Source organism: Epinephelus lanceolatus, chromosome 24, assembly GCF_041903045.1.
Source record: "Epinephelus lanceolatus isolate andai-2023 chromosome 24, ASM4190304v1, whole genome shotgun sequence".
In the NCBI taxonomy this organism is placed as follows: domain Eukaryota; kingdom Metazoa; phylum Chordata; class Actinopteri; order Perciformes; family Serranidae; genus Epinephelus; species Epinephelus lanceolatus.
The window spans coordinates 15,891,955-15,915,285 of record NC_135757.1 but is presented as its reverse complement, the minus strand read 5'-3'; the positions used below and the strand labels follow the sequence as shown (position 1 = coordinate 15,915,285).

Here is a 23,331-nt window from a genome sequence, read left to right as displayed (position 1 = left end):
TTTAAGGGTTTATTTCAACCAAACCAGAGTTAGTGATTGTTGAAAAAAGTGGAAGGATGAACCGAGATAGCTTTGGGGAGTTTTATTTTGTTCTGTCAGCTTTGAATGAAGTGTGTTCTACGATGATAAAATTGCTGTTGTTTTGAATGAAGTCTGGTGGGTGTGGCGATTGTGATTTTGGGGCTGTTTCTGGTTAAACATAAAGGATGTCACTCTTTACCTGAAATGTTTGTCTCTCTAGGGATCCTTTCCATTATGTTGTCAAACACTTACGCATTATTCAGAGCACGTCAGTGGCAAAAACAAGCACTTGTTGTGGACCGACATCGTCAATGCATAGTTGCACCAAGTGATTATATCGCAACCTGTTTTGTGGCTGTCAGCTGCAGCCGTCACGCTCAGCTCAGGACCATTTGAAAAGATTTTGTCCTCATTAGGCACTTAGACACGAAAACATGGGCAAATCCAGGTTGAAAAATACCAAAATTATCCTTTAACATTTATATCATCAGTGTACTGTTTGTTTCATCCAACACTCGCATATTGTTGGGTGTAATGAACATGTAGCTTCGAGAGACTTCTTGTTCAGCTTTAGACTTTTAATGCTGTTTATGTTTAAGTTGCACTTAGCAGATTCACACATTGACAGCCCCAGACAGCAGCTGGTAGGCAATCCGGTGGGTGTGTGCCTGAGTGAGCTTCAGGCATGATCAGTGGCTTTCAATTCACTTTCAGACTTCAGTCGTAGTCTTTTATCACTTCCTGTCTGGAGATTTCCCACCACTGACGATATTGACATCAGAATTAAATGTGGATAAATATGTCAAATCTATCTCATGGAGTTAGGACTGGGCATTCTTATCTTCCCCAGTTTGTGATCAGTGCAGTCACTTTTCGTTTGTGCTGAATTTCTGATCAGATTTTACAATCGATGCTTTTTAAGCTAAACTTTAACACAGAAGCACGGTGTGTGTGTGTTTGTGTTTGAGTGACTGTGTATTTGACCCTGTGTTGTTGTGTTTTGATGTGTTATCTCAGCATGCTGCTGCGTGCGGACACATAGCATCCATTACCGCTGGAATGACTGGCATGTTATTGCAGTGATGGCAGTGTGTGCTCGTGAGACGCTGCACACTTGAAATCAGCGGCAGCGAGATGACATCACCATTAGAGATATTTTTCCCTCCTGTTTGAAGCACTGAAACTGTGACAGTTCGGGTCTTTTTTCAACATATCGCTGGATTCCTTTGTCGGAAATTGAAATTGAAATTCTTTTGTTAAAATAACAGCATACCACTCTGATCCTCTTGGGAGAAAATAAAGCTTTGTTCTTTACTTGCTCATGCTCACACACTCCTTTTAGGCTGGAACATTAAGGCACGATTGTCAAGTGTTGATCAGGATGATTTAATTTAGATTCAGTGTAAATGTGGTGTTAAAGGAACTAATCAAGTAAACTAAACTCTAAAATGACATTCTGTGTTTTCGAAACAGTTTTCTCTGCTTTCCATTTTGAACACCTTGTTCGCAAATAGTTTGCACCAGTATACTCTAACACTGTGAGGTAATCTAGAAACTTGAGCTTTTTGTTCACATGTACTTGGAAAGCAGAGACCTTCTTGAAGAGGTGGTCTCGGTCCGGTTACAACTTAGCTCTGGTGCGGTTTGTTTGTGGTGAGAACGTGTTCCGACCTCGATCTGAACCAACTGCAGTCACATGACACATTGTTTGGGTTAAACATGAGCATGTTACAGTCCTGGGGGATTATTAATGTGTGCCTCCTCCTGTACTGCCTAATATGCGCATTCAGCACATCCAATGCATCAAAACATTGTTTTCTAGTTGGAGCCGCGCCTCGTTTTCAAACTGTATGGTTTGACTAAAATGAACAATGACAGCAATATAGTCCACGATGACCAGCGCTAAAATCAACCAGACCTAAAGTCTGACACCCTCTCACTTCTACAGACAATGTGAGTTTTTAGTCACACACTAAGACTGAGGATTTTGCAGGGTCACTATTTGCAAGACAACAACTAGATTCCTTTTGAGATTATTTCCCATCCTGCTGCTGGTGGAAAATATTATTATTATATATACACCAAACTCCCTTTAAGAAATATGACATTTTAACAATTCTTCATATATTTGCAAAAACATGCAACTCTAGAAGCACGAGATAAAAGGCATCATATGTCGACAGTATTCTTGTCAATTCGGCATCAATATAATCCACTGAGATAAACTGTATCTGCATACAAACTTAACATTTTGGATTTTGGCACCTCAACTTGCTGCCAGCCTCTGTTGGTTGGCTGTGATATTTTAGTGGGAGGAGAATGTGGGAATTGGGGGCGAAACAGTAATAACGACAGCAGTAACTGTAACAGCAGTAATTGACCTTTTGCACAAACTTATAATGAAAAACATTTCTGTTTTATGCTCAATCAAAACACAAGGAGAACAGCTTCCATGGGCAAAGTTCTTTCACTTATTGCCTTATGAATTCAGTAACAAAATTAAGAATAGCTTTAAAGCTGCGGCAATAAATATTGCAATATAATTAGTGAATAAAATGGTTATGTTTGATATAAAAAGGGTAACTTCACCCAACTCTGCAGTTCCCCTCAGGTCTGAGTTGTGCTGTAGCCTCTTGTAACTTGTTGTTTTGGTGTTACGGCACATTTACTTTTTTGGTTCAGTCTCAATGTTGTCAGTAAAGTCGTTTCCAGCTGCAGCAGGCAGCTGTTTTCAGCAAAAAGGCTCTTATAAAATTAGCGGAGCAGAGCATTTAAGAAGCAAGATGCCACATAATGAGATTCATCTGGTGAGTTGGTCGTGGCTACAATGGAACTAAAAGGAGAGTGACTGTTGGACATTTGCCATATTTGCCATAAATTTGTAAAGTGGTTAAAGTCAATCTTGTGTTAACAGCTTGCTTTGCTGCCCCCCACTGGTTAAAAAATGAATTTAAAATAGCTTTGAACAATTTAACCTAATGAAGCTAATGTGAAAAAGTCTGTCAGCCGACATTTTTATATGGACTATGTTTAGTTTTACCTGGATCATCATTTCCTTGGATCCTTGCTGTTTCTTCAGGCATGCTTTCCCACTATTTCATTCAGTAATGGCTGCACATAACATCCTTACAATTTAATGAGGAGTATAACACCGGTTTTGTTTGTTCAATGCACACAGGATTCACGCTCACTTGCCAAACACCTGGCAACATGCACCATATTTTTAAATAACTCTGTGTGGTAAGTTTAATGACACAGCCCTCTCTCCTCTTTTGGCTTCTCTACTCCTCATTTCCTCCTCGGTCTCTCCTCCCTCTCTCCTCTCCACTGTCACCAAATTACCCAGCTGTCTTTGCAGGGCCGACAGGCAGCCGTTAATTAGCCAATCTCACGCTCCGTTAGCCGGCCGGGGAGACAGAACGAGGTAGAGGAAGAATAGACAGCGAGATGGAGAGAGAGGGAGAAAAGGTGGGAGTGAATAGGGGAAAAGTGGAGGGAGCTAAACAGATTGTTAAAGTGAGCGAGAGTGGAAGGGAGTGAATAGAGGAGGCAGTAAATGGAGGAAGAGTGGCTCGATGAAGAGCATGCAAAGTTTCCAAAAGAGGGAGAGGCAGGCAGTATGGGAAGAGCTGTTGTTGTGAAGAGAGGACGGACAGTTAAGAATATGAAGTGGTGAGGTGATGAGAGTGGATGACAGAAAGACGATCGAGATTTTCATGATTCTCTCTCCATTAACTGTTTCTGGAAAACTACTAACAGCTGATAATACTGATGTCCTTATTTTTAGATGAGATTAGAGATATGTAAAAACCGCAAACTTGTTTATTCCTGTTGTCATTTTCAGCCATAACTGCACATTTAGAGATATATAGTTAAACATATATCTGGTCTGACCTATCTGACGTTTCTGCTGTACTTATTTTATTGTACTTATTTATTGCCGCTTGGCTCAGAGGTAGAGCGGGTCGTCGACTAATCAGAAGATCGGTGGTTCGATCATCGGCTCTTCCAGCCCGCATTTCGAACTATCTTTGGGCAAGATACTGAACCCCAAATTGCTCGCAGTGGCTGTTCCATCTGTGTGTGAGTGAATGGTTACTGAATAGCAGGTGGCACCTTGTACGGTAGCCCCCACCACTAGTGTGTGAATATGTGTGTGTGAATGGGTGAGTGTGACATGTCGTGTAAAAGCACTTTGAGCACTTTGAAGATTCAGTCACACAGGTCATGATAATCCTAAGTGCTATATCGTAGACAAAGGGATTTGCTTGAGTTTAATGAACTGAAGAAGCCCTTTTGGATGAGAGGTGAAACGTCAAGAAAGTGAGACATCAGCACAGTACTAGCAATCCCTTTTTTAGTGCTTGTTGCAAAGAAAAGGACCACAATACATTGAAACAACATTATATGAAGACAATAGTTGGTTATTGTTATTTTTAGACCTTAATTGACAAAGAAAATACAGTTGTGTGTTTCTTTTGTTGCTCTTGCAGCCATCTTGCCGATAATTTCTCTTAACAGTCAGTTTGGACTGTGCCTCTGGAAAGGGCCATGTAGCCTAAACTGTTCGCCCTACCTCTCTATCCCAAAATGAATCAGGACATCCTACCCCTCGACGAGAACAAACAAAACGGAGGGTTAAGAGTGAAGTTGTAGGGGCAAGGGGTATATCGGGAATGGGCCTAGGAAATGCAGATTTGGTCTGTTTGTCAAGAGTCCAAAAACCCATATTTGTGCAAACGTCCTATTTGCTTTTATGCTATTTATGTTTCAGCTCCATTCTCTCACTAACTTGATGGCAAATGCGAGTGAAGTGATCACATCTAATGTTATTTTTCAGTTATAGGGGGATAAATAGTTAAAGTTCTTTGTGTTGTTCGCCCCATTTTAGAGTTTCAAAAGTAGCGAGACGTGAGAAAACATCCAGATAAAAGTTTCATGCAAGTTATTCAGTAGTCATTTATTCGTTTGTCATCAAAAACTGCTTTCTAGTATTCCGTGGCCTCAAGATGACTGCAAAAAATCAAAACTACCACTTCTTTTCAGGTGTTCAGCAGAAGCGAAAGAAGAGTCTTGACTGGAAACATCAAACAATGTCTCACTGTGGACATTTATACTGTAGTAAAAAAAAAACTAGAGCAAACAGCAGCTAGCCAAACATAAAGAGAGAGATAGAAGAGGGGGTATAAAAGCAGGAGTGGAAGAGAGGAGAGGACAGTAAAACACAAATTGAAAATGTTGAGCAGATAGTCCTAAACAGCAGAGCACTGCCATCATTTTCACTCCATTAGGTCTTCAGTTAAACAGGAATGGGAGCGGACATGCAGCTTTAAAGGGATCCTCAGAAATGGCAGATTTCAGTGGGATCAGACTGCAGTTTTTAACAAAAGGTTTTCAACAACATCATCACCTCACTCAGGGGGTTCTTCTGTTTAGGTTTACAGTGGAAGTCAATGACAGGAGAAACCCCAGATGACTGTCACAAGCTGCGAGGCTAGGCTTTGATTGATTTAGATGTCAAAATGACAAATGTTTCAAAATATAGACAGCAGAGTTTATTTGACTGCACAATACCTGATAATGCTTGTGTCTTTCACTCTCTACAAATGCCATGTTGGCTCCAAAAATCCTGCTGTTCACAGTTTCATTCTTGTCAAGTTGGAATAACCTGTTATTGCTTATTGAAGTCTTATTTATTTCATACAACCAATCACATTCAGAATTGTTCAAAACAAATACGGGCATGTTTGCTATAAATGCCTTAAATTAACACCAAAACACTGAGGTGGTTGTGGCATATTAAGAAATGATCCAGGAAGGCTGGTTTAAGTAATACATTTTTTGATTTTAACCAAGTGGCAGCCTCTGAGACTGAAAAATTAAGCATATACAGAAGTGCCAAAAACTGTAGTTCCTCTAATGGCCACTTGAGGCTGGCTCCAAGAGCGAGTCAGTCCCCACAGATCCCCTTGTTAAAATGCCCAACTTAACAGCAGAAATAAACATGTTTACAGCCTGGTACAAAAAACGGTTTTGGTGTTCGAAGTCATTTTTACTGTTCGTGACAACTGTACATGGGGGTCATTTTTATATGACTCACTCATTTGAATTGTATTTAGGCTTAAAAAATTACATGTAAAGTCAACGTAAAGACGTGATTAGACACAGATTCCCGGCAGGTGGGGCGATGGACATGACGTGAAATACTCAAATTAAGTGGCACGAATGAAGAGTGTAGCGCGATTTGGCATCACATGCTTATTTGCTTGAGTTGCAAAATTGGAACTGCAGAGACCAATTTGTCACACGATAGCCAATCAGCATTGAGGTACTCTGGGGATGTATGATGCCAGGGATGCACCGGCAGAAGTTCATTCATCAATTTAGCGATTTCATGCAGGTATGACACATTATTTGCATCTATGAAGCAGGTCAACACAAAATATTCTAGTGCTCAAACTTGCACAAGTAACTCGACTCGAAAATTTGTATTGCATTTGATGTTAACACAAGGGCATGGCCTCCTTGAGTGACAGTGTTGGTTAGCTATCACTACTGTGGCGTAACCCCAGATTCTCGTATAGGTAAAGCCGTAGCTGTCTCTGTTTTAGTGTGTTTTTAGTTCATCAAAGTTAATTTTAACGTTTCGGCTGCCTAAAAAAAGTCTTATTCAGCTTTTGGATGTTTCTCATGTAAGTTTATTTTTGTTTTAATGGTATTAAGTCTGTTTTTTGCTAGCAGAAATTAGCGTTAGCATTAACACAGTTAACCAGAGCTATGTATGCACTTTGCTAACCAAGCTAGCAGATAGTGTTAGGGCTAGCACCCCCTTCTCATCCAAATATGGTCACTTCTTGCTCCAAAAATACAAGACAGCAACAGCCAAAATGCCAAACTTGAGGCGACAAAACTGGAGTCCACAAACCAATGGTTGACGCCACAATGGCTACATCCATTATTTTATACAGTCAGTGGTTTTAAGGGATTTTTTTGGTACATTACGAATGCAAATATGACACAGTCAGGTATTGTTGTCCTCATGAGCTTCCACTGATAAGCTGCCAGTCTTCCTGTGGACCTTCAGTACACACAACTACATATCAGACATGATGTATACAATAACAGTGATTAAAAAGATTGATGTTAGATGTTAACGTTATTCCATATTAAGGTGTATATTGCAGTTTAAAACATACTGTAAGAGAAACATATTTCACTTAACATTTCTCGTCAAATGCTAATGTTTTGTGCTTGTGTATTTAAGTCAAGGGCAGTTTAGAAGTTGAGATGCTGTAGTGTTAGATTTGTTAGACATATTAGATATAGATATATTAATTCCTCATATGTCAAACAAATTTTTTTCATCCCCATCTAATATGTTGATTTATGATGTACTAGGCTAGACTGAAGCAATATTTGAACCCTCCTCTGTAAGCCTTTTTTTGCACCCTTCAAGTGATCAAATTCATATTGAAAGATATCAAATCTCTTATTTTAGCTGCTTAAATAAAACATATTTATAGATGTTTGCCTAATGAAACCCACATCAGTGTAACTTGTGTATTCATGTCATGTATTCAGAAGGCATCTGCAAGTAAAACATGCCAGATATCAAATAAAATTTGCATTCATTTACTGGAGGTCTTATTAAGCATGCAGCGAGCAAGCGGGGAACTTTGCTTCCCAGTGGTTTTGTTTCTGTGAGGCTAAATAGTGTTTTTATAGTGTTTAGTATTCCACTCTACCAGTGCTGTCCTGCTTTATGGAGCAGAGAACACACACAGTTTCATTAGAAGCACTGGTGGTAATTGTCAGTCTTTTGTGTGCATGTGTGTGTGTGTTTCAGGCAGTTACACGCCTTGGACTCTCCTCAAGGGATTAATCCAGAGAAATCCAATCAGACTGTCTTCATTTCCACAGACAGCCATTTTAGTTTTATTAGCCCAGACAGGAGCCAGATATTCTATTAGAGATGCACTGTAGTTCCTCCTCAGCCATCCAATCAGCAGGATCCCCCTCCTCTTGCTTAGTGAAGCTGTTCAACACAAAAAACAGCACTACTAGTAATGAAGCTAACATAGCTGTGAGGTCTGACAGATCATGTTGTCGTCAACGAGGCTGTCAGCTGACTGCTCAGCTCATTACACCTGCCAAAACTTTGACAGACAATTTTCCTACTGTCTTTGAACGTGACCATTTCACCTTCAAAGTGCTGTTTTACCAAATTGTCATAAAACTCAAACTTAGTGATATGTTATGTTCTGTATATATATTCAGAAAGCTTGTAGCATAGTCCTCTGTGCCATGGAGCTCCATAGCTTCTTTGCTTGTGACATCATACATCGGCGCTCTGTCCAGGCAACAACGACTACCAAGAGTTTCCCTTGAGTCCTGAAAACAGTAGTATATAAACGGGTCAAGTTAAAAGTTCTATATGCCACATTCAGAGCATTGATATTGCAGCAAACATGTCACCTGACCACGTCTAAAGGCAGAAATGTTTACGACAAAATCCTGTCTTACTAGGCTGCGTCCCACTGCTCTCTGGCTCTCTGATCTCTTTTCAAGAACTCTAAGGGATTTTATGTGCCTTTGCACTCTTAAGGCAATGTATCTATGGTTTTTAACTAGTCTCAAAACCTGTGCATATAAAAATCAAGTGTGCGCATCAAGGTTAGCCAGTTAGCTTTAGCAACTGAAGTAATGTGAGGGTTGTGGCAAAGTTTTGTATTACAGTGCATACAGCACAAAAAGTCAAAACCTTTTAACAATATTAAAATGGGATCTCGTAAAGATTGTCTCAGGCAACTGCCTCATTTTGACTGTGTCCAAACCAGACAGCCAATCAAAGGTCAGTATCCAAAGTGACCAATCAGAGGAGCAGAGACATCAGCCATTCCATCGCTGCCTTCAAAGTCTCAAAGGTCGACTTAATGATCGAGTGAGTGTTGAGCCCTTGCAAGCATATAGAGGGTTGAACTCGCTCTTGTCACAGCCCCGTGTTTGCAGGACCACATTTATGCATGCAGAGCAGAAATGCTCATTCATTGTTCTTTGCACTCCGATTACATGCATGCGGCTGTTTTTTATGTGCATGGATTTCAAGACTTACTAAAAAGCACATTACTCATTCAAAAGGCACACATGTTGGGATCGTCTCCTCAAAAGCATTTGTGGTGTTGCGCTTAGTTGTATACATAGAAAGTGACAGAATGAGTTTGTAAGCATATGAGGTCTTTTAGGTTTTGATGTAAGGTGTCACATTGTAGACCAATGATTGCTTGTTATGGCCAGATTATTCCACACTCATCAACTAATGGGCTGTCTTGATTTTGTGTTTATTAAAAATCCAACCAGCCTTTGATCACATTTTTTATCAGTCTGTTAGATCTCACTTTAAGTGCATTTCTGCACTGCAGAAATGTTGTATGCGCCTGCTTATGTAGCAACACACACACACTCTTCTGTTTATCTGTTCACTCTATACTGGGAGGCTGTGCAGGAAGGCGGTGTACACTGTAGCTTATCAAGTGACTGTCTGGATGGGAGTCAGAGAGTTCATCAGTTCATATAGGGGTGTAGAAAGGTCTGTATGGTGGGACGCTAAGAGTCTGCATTCAGCAGAGGAACAGCTGTGGGCAAGAGGCTGTGCGTCAGCCTGCTGGTGGGGGATCAGATACTCCTATAGCACCTCCCATGAGGAGGGGGCGGGGGTGTCTCTGGTGATACTACGTGCTCTCCAAAGACACAGCTTGAGATGTGCTCACATTGCTGAGGGCCCTCTCGCTGTTGATTTACGGCTATGTGATAAACAAAATAATCTCCTCAGTCACTAAGTATTTTCAAATCCCCTTCCCTCCCTCCTTCTCTCTCCTCATTCTCCGTCCTCTCTGCCGTCAAGAACAAAGAAAGTAAAGGATGGAGGCTAACTGTGAGAAAGCAGAGGCTTTCTAATTATAGCTCCGTTCCTGGAGTATGGGTGTCGTCTCTGAAACAAGCAGCCGGAGTTCATGCGTCAGTCCTGCAGAATTATGCAAAGTGCATCTTTGATCATTAACAGCAATGTCAGACACTAACCTGGTGTTATCAGAACGTCAGAGAAGCACACGTGTCTTTTGACTGTCAGCTAGTTTTCAAATGATGTGATTATATAAGAATATAGTCATAGTGATTATATAAAGGATTAAAATAGTTTTTGTACATCATGTCATCAAAAAAACCCATCTCTGTTCAAGTAAATATATGTAAATATGTTACTGTCATAACAATGGGTTTTTTTTTTACCTGCTCGTAAACAAATATTCAAATGAAAATACAGCTCTACCAACAATGCAGATGCAAGGGTGCCTAACATAGGGCCTGTGGACCAGAACAGGCCCACCAAAGGGTCCAATCCAACCAAGTGAACAATCTCAAAACTCAGGATGTCCATATATAACCGTAAATCCATTAACTGCTGAGAGTATTTTAAAGTGGTTACACCTTTCGGTCAGAAGGTTAATTTTACTATTCTTTAGTTCACTGCACTGCACACCAATTGTTTCTGGTGGGAGCTAGCTACTGGTGCCGCCGATTCGGCTATTACCGCTAGTAAAACCATCCCAGCCCAGCAGTGTTGCTGTGGAAACATGGTGGCCACTCTGAATAAGCGGCTCAATTTTGAGAGGCAAACCCCCCTGTTAGCATTATCACTATCAGCTGTATTAGCACTAGTAGCAGTGTCCGCATGGCTAGCGACGCTAACATAGTTAACGATGCTAAAGGGGTTTTGCAGCTTAAAATGAAGGTGCTTACTCACCAGGGGGACCTGGGCATAGACCGGAGGATGGCCATTATGTTTTCCGCAGCAATGCCGTCCCACTACCAAGACCGCTGGTAATTGCAGAATGAGCGGCGCCACTTGCCCTAGGTGGTTTACAGTGCAGAGTGTCCAAGGTTGATGTTCGCTAACCAGAGCTAACTCCAGTGGAAAGAGGCAGATGTATCTTTTTATTTTGTCATGTGTTGCGAATGTTCACAATGAATAGAACAATAAAACGCATCGGAATCAGTGTGCAAGGTTTCTGCGCGTAACAATTTTTTTCGGATGACAAATTAAAAGAAACAGCCTCAGTGTGCAAAGGGCTTAAGTTGTCATTGGATGATAGCCGATGAGTTCTAAGATTGCTTTACAGCTAATGCGTTCCGCCTCTCCACACAGACTGGTCAATACTACTCGGACAACAAATGGAAACCACAATGCTTCCAACACCAAAATTTTATCCCATTGCCTACATATTCTGCAGACATATCCAGATATATGTTTATAGAGGTTTATCAGTGGATGACTGTGAACAGCTAATGTTGCAGCACTTGTGAAGGCTGAGAGGGGTCAGGCTTCAGGAGCAAGTTCAACAGTGAAAAGCCTACTTCATGTGAAGTGCTGCTTCAGAGGCTTTTTCATCCTGACCAGAATACAGTTCTCTGAAAAAGCTATGAATATTTACTGTGGTAATATTTAAAGACATTAAACAATGTGCAAAATATGGTCAATCAGAAGCTTCAGTATGAAATAATCTGTATCAGACTTTGGAACCCTTTTGCTAAGGCACAAGTCATCTCAGGTTGCTCATCATCTGTTTTGTTAATTTATTTCTGTACACAAAAAGAAAGAAAATAATTTGGAGATGTTTTTATTTATAGGTTAATATGCCATGGTTTTACTGCTCCAGCCCACTTGAGATCAAATTGAGTTGATGTGGCCCATGAACTAAAATGAGTTTGACACCCCTGGGTAAAGGATAAATTTGGTTTATTCCAGTTTGGGTCTTATTTCTGTTTCATCTACTATGATAACATTGTGCTCAGCAAAGTAATTACTGAGATATGGGAACATGTCGCTACAATAACAGGTTGTAAACAAGCCAACGGTTTATCCAGATTATCCACTTTATTTGGAGGAGAAACTGAAAGTGAGCATTATTAGCACCTGAAATGTTGCTAATAATCCTTCATCGCACAGGAACACTGTGTACACACAAATACAGTAAATACAGCAGGTCAAATTTACAGTCTGGAATCTGTGGCGGATGTTTACAGCACACAGTGTGGGTAACAGCCTTCTTTTTCTTTTCCAAATTACCTGGGGATTTTTTTTTTCAACATGTGCCTCATGCCCTGTTTAGCTTCTGTTCAGTGGAATAAGTTGAAAATGTGATTATTGATAATATGAATGATGGCTAGAACTACAAAAATAAAGACACACATTATGATAGGATAGGATGGAATTATCCTTCAGCAACATTGCTGTGGTCCAAAATTTGCAGCTACAGAACACTTCCTTGTCTCTGTTTAGATAAGATAACTGCATAGATAATTGATTCATCGTTTTAGTCCTTTTTCAAGCAAAAATTCCAACTGGTTTCAGCTTCTCAACTTAGAGGGATTGTTGCTTCTCTCTGTCATAACTCATAGTGAATTCAAGGTGGAAACAGGCATGAGTTTCCAAGCATTTCAGAGTGGTTCTGGTGGTGCTGAATCACCTTCTGTTTTCCTCAGAGCCTAGCAACTACCATTTTCTACAGTTTGTTCAGTTGTTCCTCCATCAACTATTATTGCTACTGGGGAAACTGCAATGAACTCACATTGAGAGTCTTTGCTAACAGGGGATAGGTAGCGATAGCTACTGGGAAAAACAAAAGCTCTATCTTCTTGATTTGGTTGCGCAATGGTTGATGCACTTCCTTTCCTTTCCAGAGCATTAGTAGTGGCAGACAGAGCTGCATAGTCGGCTTAGAGGGAACTGATCTAAATGCAGATGGTTTTATTATTAAGGGTGTAAATCACCAGTTTCATCACGGTACACTGTTATATCGATTCTTTGAACAACGATACGATGGTTCTAAAACAGGGCCCAGTGAGTGACCCTGACCCAAGGAACCCACTGGTTGTCACTGGTTGTTAACGTTAAATTGTGGTTACTGTCATTAGTGTTTCTCTAGCACACAAATTTCCTTCAGAATAAATAAAGTTCTGTTGAATTGAATTGAATTGAATTGAATTAGAAGTTGTCACCTTTTGGATGTGTATTTATTCAACATAGTTTTAACATTTCATAGATAGCTTGTCACCACAGTAATATTTCATGGCTTCCATTTGTTTTCAGCGCCACAAGTGGAACCTGTAGTTATGTTACTTTACTCAGATGGACAGTTAATACAGAGTTATGTTCACAATATGGCTCACACTTGGTTCCGTCCCTTGAACTTGAACTTCTTTTGTGATCCATCCCGACCATCACTCGTACCAGGTGTAAGTTTACAACGTGATCCTCACATCAGGTCGCTCTGAGTCCACACCCCGGGTGATCGTCATTCTTCTCATATCTATCCTTCATCTTGCATGCACTGATGGGAGCCCTGACTGATGGATGGGTCCGGAGTGGTGGAGGGGTCAGAAAAGCCTCCACCCCACCCATGCAGAGGGTCTCAGTGGAGTATAGGCTTACTTTGAGGCAGGCCTCATATGCAGACAATATGTCTGCCTAGAGAACAGCCTGAAACACTTCTTTCTCACCCAGAGTGTTCTGTTGAAGATTATTTTCCCATTAACTTATAGTGCTACCAGGGTGCACTTTGATTTTTCACTGATCTTTCACTGAACATAGTTGTGCTGCAGTAACAGAGTTCATGTTGCTGTGAGGAACCATGGGGGCTTTCTTCAGGATGTTACTGGGAGAATCAGCCCCGCTCTCTGTGTCAGAACTTTACTCTTCAGTTGATTCTAATGTGTGTGTGTGTGTGTGTGTGTGTGTGGTCAGTCGACCCGTTCACCCCTGCTCATTCAGTGTCACTTCCTGTTTCCTCGTCTTTGGTTGGATGGAGCGCTCGGCTACTTGTCTTTGTGCAAAAAAAAAAAACAAGGTGCCCCCTCTCCCTACTGTCCTAATGCATCTTTATCATCATCGTCACCCTCAGTTTCGTCAGAATTTAACAGTGTGCAGGGAGGCTTTTTAGCTTTTTATGACTGCCAGTGTAGATGAGGAGCAGAGGTATTTAATTTTTTCCTTTTCTCTCTCTTTGATAGTGAACATTAAAAATGGTGGAACTTATTTCCTTTACTTAGAATAAAAATTTGAATTCCTCTTATGTCTGACAACATTCTGAAGTCTAGTTTAACGTTAAAAAAAGAGAAATAATGTACGATTATCTGGCAAGTGCAAAATAAATGTGTAGTCAAATGTTACTTTATCGGAAAATAAACTGTGAACTGTAGCGCTAGAGCGAAGCTTTCTGGCTGAGGTATGTGCTTATGTCTGTCTCCCCTCTAAAAGCTGAACAGGACTGATAAGAAAAATCGGACATACTGGACACTATAGAAGTTAACTATTGAGTCGACAATGTCATATACAACAAAATGTTACTAATGTTAAATATCTCTGGAACGCTGCACATGAGAGACTTACTTTTTTTCCCAGAAGCTAACTGTCCAGCTGCTTCAGTGAGATCTTGTCCCTTTCAGAAGCTTTGTAATCCAGCCTTGAACTGTGGTGTCTTTTTTGATACTTTATAAAAGAAATTTATAATGATAAATCTGACACTGAATAACCTCTGTGATTATTGGTCCATTTCTTCATGTTGAAAACAGTAACTGTTGGTGTAAGTCGTATCCTTTTCAGATGTTTTGTAATTCAACCTTGAACTCCAGTGTCTTTTTGGAAACTTTGTGAAATAAATCCAGAATGATGTCATCTGTGACTATTTTTCCATTTTCCATGTTGGAAACAGTTGTTGTTAGCTGTTCACTAGTTGTCCATGGTGCCTTGGGTGGAGTCTGTCGAGCAATCAGAGCCTGCGTTCCTGATTTGTCGACCACTCCGAGGCTGTGTTGCTGACTGTGTGGAGCATGTCTGGCAAATGTGGACATATTTTCTGTTTTGTTTGGGTTTTTAAAGTTAATAATTGGAAACAAAGACTTTAAGTTCCATTACTTTTCCTGATGTTTAGATTTTTGGTGTCTTATCATTTCAGTATCAGTATTGAGATATTTAGGCAGGTATCGTAGGCTAGTGTCCAGTTGGCAGGAAGAGTCTGGACTTCGGTGTCACAGACCTGACAGAGTTGTCAGATAATGACTAATATGAAGACCACGGGACACTAAACTAAAACCAAGGCCAGTGTTATTACTGCTGCTGCTGCTGCTGCTGCTGCTGCTCGTGCGACTACCGCTTTTTAATGATGTAGCACTTGAATATTAAAACCATTAGGGAAGAGAGGGAGAGAGAAATTGAGATGTGATTCATTACTCTGCTGTGGGTGAGTTCACTCCTCTCCTCAGTCTTTCTCTTCATTATATTCTCTTCTTTCTTCTCCCTCATTTCTCCATCTCTCATTCTTTCCTCTTTTTTTTTTTTTTGCCGTAATTGTTTTTCATCATCATTTGTCTTTTTTTTCCCCCTCCACGTTGTCGTTCGCAAATGTTCGCTTTATTTTTTCATCTGTATTCTCTATTTGTCTCCTAAATGACAGAGGATGACTCAGGCTGCATGGGGTTTTTATTGTGCTTCAGTGTGTGTGTGTGTGTGTGTGTAGGAGGTACAGTGCTAATAGTCCCTCTCTCCCTGGCAGACTAATGACTAGTTTGTGCCTCTCTGTCTCTCTCTCTCTCTCTCTCTCTCTCTCTCTCACTCTGTCTTGCTCTTGGAAATAATTAGCTTGCTCGCCCCCTTTCCAAAGATTACATCTATTATCATAAATTCTCTCTTGTCCCTGTTTTCTTTCTTTTGTCATCACTATCCTCATTTTTTCTGTCGTGTGTCCATCTCTCTGTCTTCTGGTAGAAGAAGGAGCAGCAGCTGGTGTGTGTTTAAATGTGGTGATAATGGAGTTGTTCTTTTGGTTTTTGGTTATCTTCGTTTCCTCCGTCGTCATCACAGTGAAATCAGGGCTGCATTGTACATCCAAAAATAACACGCTGTCTCCCACAATTTCCATATTGTAATAGGTACACTAAGACGGTTCTGTAAATACTTACAGTCACGTCATGTGATGACTACGACTGTTTCAAATCTGGTTAAAGTCATTTAAATGATGCAATAAAACATCTACAATTCCAAACTGACCTGTTTTGGTAATAAATATGGAAACATCTACCACAGTTTAACATTACTAATCGCAGGCTGGCTTTTAACTAAAGTAAATGTTAGCTTAAGATAAAGACTCCATAAAATGGGCACTTTAACTTTCTGGAGAATAGAGCCTCTTTAGTGATGATGTCATCCTGCACAAGTGGGAGCAACTGAAAAGTCAGACAGATAAATTTATCACACATCTTTTAACAGTCATGCCTCTCTACTAGAGCTGGGCAATAAACACCAACCAGCCAAAACATTAAAACCACTGACAAGTGAAGTGTCACAACCCACAGAACTTAAAGAATCCATTGCCAACACCCTGGCGCCAGACACCACTGGACACACACAAGGAGGCCTCACCGTGGATTGGGGCTACCTCTGGGGTGCTGGCATGTCCCAAGGATGCTTGTTCAGATTGGGATCTGGGGACGTCGGAGTCCAGGTCAATGCCTTGAGCTCTTTGTCACGTTCTTCTGGCCATTCCTGAGCAGTTTTTGTTAAGCATGGTGCATCGTCCTGCTGGGGGGCCACTGCCATCAGGGAGTGCTGTTGCCATGAGGAGGGGTACTCGGTCTGCAGAGGTGTTTGGATGGAATGCCAAGATCAAAGGTTTCCCTGCAGAGCACTGAATTGTCACGAGACTGGTACATTTATGGAAAGAGGTGGTGCTTAGGATCTATTATATCCATCCAAATACAACAACTCTACACATCTTTGAATCTTCTGATTTGAAACTCTTAACAGTCTCATAGACAGTAGAGTTATTTCGATACAAATAGAAATCTAAAAAGACTTTGTGGCTGTAAAGGTGGTTGGGGCTTTTCTTGGCAAATAAGGACCAAGCACACACTGCCTTTTTTTGTTCTTGTTATTTTTTTTTTACATATCACAGCCTCCCACTTGGTCCTCCAGATGGTCATATTATAAATATCAAACACAGGAGGTTATTCAATTTATTGACTTTTGCTGCCCAGAGGAATATTTTTCTCTTTTGGATCAGGGATGCATCTCCAACAAAAGAGCTGTGGCACAATCTGATAACAGAGTGTGTTCCCAGTGAATATATCTCATGTTTGTTCACTCATTGGATGCTTTCTATAAATTTGGGACCCTTACTTGGAATATGTTGGACTTCCACTGTCTTTTCTTATGTCTCAGTTTTTTTCTATGTTGTATATGAGAAATATAATGAATATATTCTTGAATGAAAAAAAAACATATAACAGCTTAACTTAAAGTTTTCTCTCTCCGTCTCTCTCAGATGACCTGGCGTATGAGGTGCATTGGTTTTTCACCAGGCTGCGCGGTGGAGAGACGACGACCCAGGTGGCCAGCGTCGACCGCTTCGGCGTTGTGAGGAAAGACACTCGCAACTCATCCAGTGACGTTTCGATAGAGCGCAAAGACACACACACCTACATGTTGAACATTCACGGCACTCAGGACAGGTGAGTGTGGAGATTTTCGACCGTGCTTTGTTCTTGTTCGTAGCTGCGGTCTTACTCCATGTCTGTTTGTGCTCTGTGGTTTCCAGTGACAGTGGTGAGTATCACTGCGTTGCCACTCCCTGGTACCTGTCGGCCTCAACTGGAGCCTGGACTCAAGCTGGAGAGCTGACGTCATCTCGAGTCTTCCTTACAGTTCGATTTGCTGGTGAGATAATACAACGAATGTCTAATTTAATTCACAGTTTTTACATTATTTGGTCTTGTTAAACACTAAATCTCTTTTTCTTTGTCCTTCTGCAGTGTGGGAGTCCCTTAAGTTACCTCTGTTATATGGAGTAGCAGCCTCAATAGGTAACGTAACCATCACACACTCAAGTAATAGGAACAATGCAATGTTGAATCATTGATTTTTGATTCAAAGATTCAACGTTTTATACTCTAGTACTGTGTACAGTCCATCAACATCTGGTTTATTGCTGTTGCTATAGAGAATGACAAACTATTATAGCCTGTAGTTTGCTGAAATGTTGAGGTAGATATTCTATTATATAAGTTTGAATGCAGTTTCCAGCCAGCAGCAGCAAAATGTCTCTAAAAATATGTAAAAGTGAGTTTTATTTGGTGTTCACTTGGCTCTGACGCTCACTGTCACTGTGGACATCTCCACTCAAACTGCTGGCTGATAGACTACAGTTACTCTTTCTGTGCTCGACTGGCTGACAGTGCTGTGCTCAGGCTTATTTAGGACACATGTCTGATAGCTGGCAATGGCAGTGCACAGTGGATTTAAATAAGAGAAGAATCTGAATTTTTTGTTTTAAGCTGAATATAGCCAATAGTAATCAATAAATTATGCCTGAACTGGCACTGATGCTAATCTTGTGAAAGAGCTGAGGACATCCCTAGGTATTATTCATGAAGAGAGTCTTAGTTTGGAGGCATTAGTAGTGGGTGTAGTAGTAGTGCTGGTAGCTGTAATAGCCTCTAATGCTGATTCTAGTTTCATTCAGTCCTTTAAATGAATAGTTAAGGAAGTTGTAGCGTCCCCTCGCCAATGTTCTTTAATCTTCACAGGCTCTTCTCACAGCAGACATTTTGACTTGGTATAGTCAGAAAAGCACAGGTGTTACTACTAACACCAACGATAGCTCTGTTCTATTCAAGTGCTCCAGTGAGAGCTGATGCATTTCATTATTTACACCTGTGTCAAGGAATCTGCAAAAGAAAAGACATGACGTCAGTGACAGTATTCAGATTTTGCATTGGAGCCAGAACTTGGTGTCAGTTCTATTGAAGTCAGTGGGATGGGCAAGGCAAATCACACTATAACCCATCATATGTTTGTTGTTTCACCTGAGACTGAAAATTCCTTCCACCAAATTACACACACGCATTTCATGATGTGGGCTGACATTTTTTATTGAAAAATGCACCTTTGTTTTCCTTGTTATAGGTCTCCAAACAGATCATGGCTCTGTCCATCAGCTGCAAAAAGCTGCTGTGAGCAAGTCATACTGTAGGTTACATGTATTAGATTATCAATATCTCACCAACCTGCAAATGGTTAATGATGTTTAATAATATTCAAAAGGGCTGATGTTAGCCAGCTCTGTAATGTTTCCTAATATGATCAGAGGGTGGGGCTAATTGTATTTATTATTTTGTTCGTCAGTGAACTAAGTTAGCATTTGCACCTTGTTTAACTGACATCAGCCAACAGATGCCCGACATTAATTGGGAGATAAAACTGTCAACGTCAATAAAAATAATCATGAAGGTGTAAAAGGAACAGCCAGGGAGCTGTGGTGTTAATAAGTGATAGCAAAATTTCACAGGCTCTCAAGGTTATGACTTATGTGCATGCTATCTGATAATCAAGGCTAACATTAGATAACTTTAGTACTAATGGAAATCACTGAGTAAACTGCAAAGCATTGTAGCTTATGGCCAAGTCCTCATTTGGTGGATATTTACCTAACTCTTGAGTCCAGTCAGAATAATATTCAGAGCCAATGGACTGTTATTATAAGGCAGCAATACTTGTGCAGCTCCTGAATTTCCCTACAGGGACAATAAGTATATGGTATGGTATGGTATGGTATGGTATGGTATCGTATCGTATCGTATCGTATCGCATCGCATCATACTGTATGGTATCGTATCGTGTTGTATGGTATCGTTATAGCGTGATTTGCCGTGCCCGCCTAATTAACTTCAATAGAACTGATACCAAAGTCTGGCCCCAACTGTGACATGTGAAAATGCCATCTGTGGAAAAAGGCCTATTGCTATGGCAACTTGCATGATAAACACATCGCAAAAGACTGCAATACTACACTTTAAATATAGGTTCAATGTATTAAATTAAGTCTGCCTGGAGGTGCACTTTTTGGCGAGTGAGGTGTATCAGACTAGTGCTGCCATGCTACTCTGCATTGTTGAGGGAGGAAAGTGAGACAACATGAGTGCAGACAAAGTGTGAATGCCAAAAAGGAACTGGTGCCTGAGAAAAATAGCGCTTCAGCTGTCTGGCAACATTTTGGATACAGATAGGAGAGACAGTATGGCACAAACACAGGTACTGTGCAAGTCTGAGTCAAGAACTAGGAACACTTTAACATCTGTTGATGCTCGAAAATGTCTTTATTTATTGCAAGTGATATTCTTGTTGTGTATGGCATATGACATATTTTCCTGGTATTGTGCAGCCAGAGTTAAAATGCAGGTAGGTTTCTAAAAAAAAAGTTCCTGGAAATATCTCTGAGGTGGACAGGCTTATAGTGATACCAGGAAGGGATTTGGCTGCTGTAAATAGCTCTTCTGCCAGTAATGGTAGTATGAGTAAAATTAGTAGTAACAATAGTAGAGGTACTGGTGGTGTAGGAGTGGTGTTGGTATTGTGGTTTTAACCTTATCGTGTGTCTCCAGGTGTGGGCCTCTTCTCTCTGGTCCTGGGTCTGGTCTGCGCCCAGTGCTGCTGCCGCAACACCGCGCACACCCCACGCTCACGCAACAAACTGATGGACCTGGAGATGGACTGACAAACACTTTCCCCCGCACCCACACACTGCAGCGCTCACAGGAAACACCACACACACAACCGACACACGCCCATAGACGATTTCTGGGACACCCAGTTGTTTCCATGCGACGGACGTTGGGAGTAAAATGACACGCATCGCTTTGGAAACAGAAGCCTGACACACTCGATCTCAGTGCTTTAAGCGGTGCTCAGGGTTTCTCAGCTCTGCAGTGGAGGAGCAGGGGACTTTTCTAAGCACCAATGAGACTTCTGTGAAGACACATTGAAATCTGTGGCGCTTCCAGTGAATTTTTTTTACACAGATATATTTGCTCCCAGTTCAGATCATAGCACTACAAGAAGCTCTGAAGAATCCAGAGTTGAATTTTTGAGGAACATTTGGCTTCTGAGACGTCACTGCCACTTGGGAATAAAGGACCACGATACAGATCTGCTGCCTCTGTTACCACAAGGGATAACTAAAGGAGCGCTCAGGCTGGACTACTTTTTTTTCTTCCAATGCCAAGGTTCGAGTCTCTCAGAGTAACGGCACACCAGAGTTCCCCGTTGAATTTTCTTTTTTGAGGAAGTGTGGAAAATTCAAGGGGTGGTTGGGGTTGGAGAGACGGACCGTATCTCTGTTACGTCACATGTCTAAAGTTATTTTATATTCGCAGAGACTGGAGGTTTAGGCAGCCTGAGCCTTATTTCTGTCACGGAGTACATGTTCATACGGGCAGCAGAAGTCCTAGAAAACGAAAGTGCTCCGCGTGCTTTCCACATGAGAGGTATTGCACTACAACTACCACCCCAGAGTATTCCTACCTTAACAAAAGGACAATATTTACTTTTATTCTCTAGTTTTTTTAAAAAATTAAGAGATTTTAAAATGAGAGACATTTTTAAGCTTTACACGGAGATATGCAGTTAGTGTGTTTGTGTGTGAGATATACTGTACGTGGTGCCAATATTTGAACTGATGGAGGTGTGCTTGGTTCAAATCGCCAGATCAACACTTGAACAGCCACTAAAAGTGGCGACAGCAAGCACTCTTCTTTTATAGATATTCTGAAATGTATCCTGCTGTTATTTTACCAGAGTCTCGTGTGTGTTGGTGTGAGTGCTGTGCTACAGTATGTGAGACAAAGAGTTGCATGTACTGTTTTATAACGACAGACTGACGAGCAACACAAGCCTTTTCCTGGGTTACATTTTGACGACATCAAAGTCTCCCACCTCCAGATTTTTAAAACCTTGCTTCACTAATCGAGTCTCATGTGTTCACACTGTGAGCAACATGACTCTCTGTGGGCTCTGGTGCAACAAGCTATTACTTCCATGTTTTGAAAAAGAAAACCATGCATGTTTCTCAGTTTTGCTTTTTAAAGGAAAAGTTCAACACTTGCGGAAATAAGTTTATTTGCTTTCTTTCCAAGATGAGAGGATCAACACAATCTCTCATGTGTGCTGTGTGGTCTTGATGTGGTTAGCTTAGCTTAGCTTAGTTTACAGACTGGAAGCAGGGGAAGACAGCTAGCCTGGCTTTGTCTGAAGTTAATAAAAAAAACACTCACCAGCACCACTAAAGCTCACTTATTAACACATTGTAGGTTGTTAGTTTAATCTGTAGACATTTTTGTGTGATGCCGTAGCTTTTTTTTTTTATTTTTTTTTTTTGTCTGAGCGGGTGGATAAACTGTTGATGAAGTAATAGTTCTACAATGTAATGCCTCCTAAAACCACAAATGATCATGCTGACATTACAGTTTGTGTACAGATTAAACAAACTTTAAAATGTGTTAATTAGAGGTGCTGGTAGGCATTTTTAATATTGGGCAGAGCCAGGCTAACTCTTTTATCTGCTTTCAGTTTTAATGCAACACTTTCTCATACCTAAACAAAAGAATAGATCCATTTTCCACTGACTTTTAAAACAACATATATTACTCTTATAACAGTCGCAGTTTTAAACCCATCCTTAACATTATGAAACAGTCGACGCTACAAAACTATGTAGTTTGGTTTAGGCAACAAAGTTAGGTAGTTAAGTTACGCAAAATCCTCATAATATGGCGTTAAATAAGTACTTTTGTCACTAACGTAACATGACTTATGTCTCATGGAAGAAGTCACATATGACACTAGCCTAGTATGCTTCACATAGTAGAATACTTGGCTTTGTTGTAATTAAAAGAAGTTAACATTGACTTTGTAGTACAAACAGCAGTCTCCTGGGTATAAGTCCTGTGCATGTTTGACCCATCCAGCACTGCTACCGTCTATCATACAGGCACTTTTCCCATCTTAATGCGACATTACTCTTTGTCACTTTTAATGCAAGTCACTTCACCTACATCTCTGCTCCCATAATAACTACTACAACCACTAGAGGGAGCCGCCTTACAATAAACGTAAGTATGGGTCGTAATAAGCTGCATGCACAGTTGAGCTGTGGGGTCGTTTTTCGGTCTTGATGCTAAGCTAAGCTAACAAAACTCTGACTCAGCACACAGACATGGCATTCAGATCGATCTTCATCTTTACAAAAGGGAGCAAATGTGCTAACTTCTCAAAATGCTGAACCAATCTTTTTAACATTTTTGTAAATCCTCTTGTTGTCATTTTTGGTTTAGCTAGGCTAGCTGTTTCCAGTTTTTAAGGTCCAGTGTGCAGGATTAAGTGGCACCTAGCAGTGAGATTGCAGAACTGAAACTTCTGAGCTACTGTAG

At 40.7% G+C, this 23,331-nt stretch overlaps 1 protein-coding gene across 1 annotated transcript in view; it reads left to right on the top strand.

Moving 5' to 3' along the window:
- Positions 1-20,757, top strand: part of ptgfrnb (prostaglandin F2 receptor inhibitor b) — a 79,898-nt gene extending 59,141 nt beyond the window's left edge. The window contains exons 12-15 of the mRNA XM_033624466.2: positions 17,394-17,580; positions 17,667-17,785; positions 17,881-17,931; positions 20,509-20,757. Of these exons, the coding sequence (XP_033480357.2) occupies positions 17,394-17,580; positions 17,667-17,785; positions 17,881-17,931; positions 20,509-20,621 (470 nt within the window). The 3' untranslated portion in view covers positions 20,622-20,757. The remainder of the gene's footprint in view (positions 1-17,393; positions 17,581-17,666; positions 17,786-17,880; positions 17,932-20,508) is intronic.
- Positions 20,758-23,331: the final 2,574 nt, after the last annotated feature.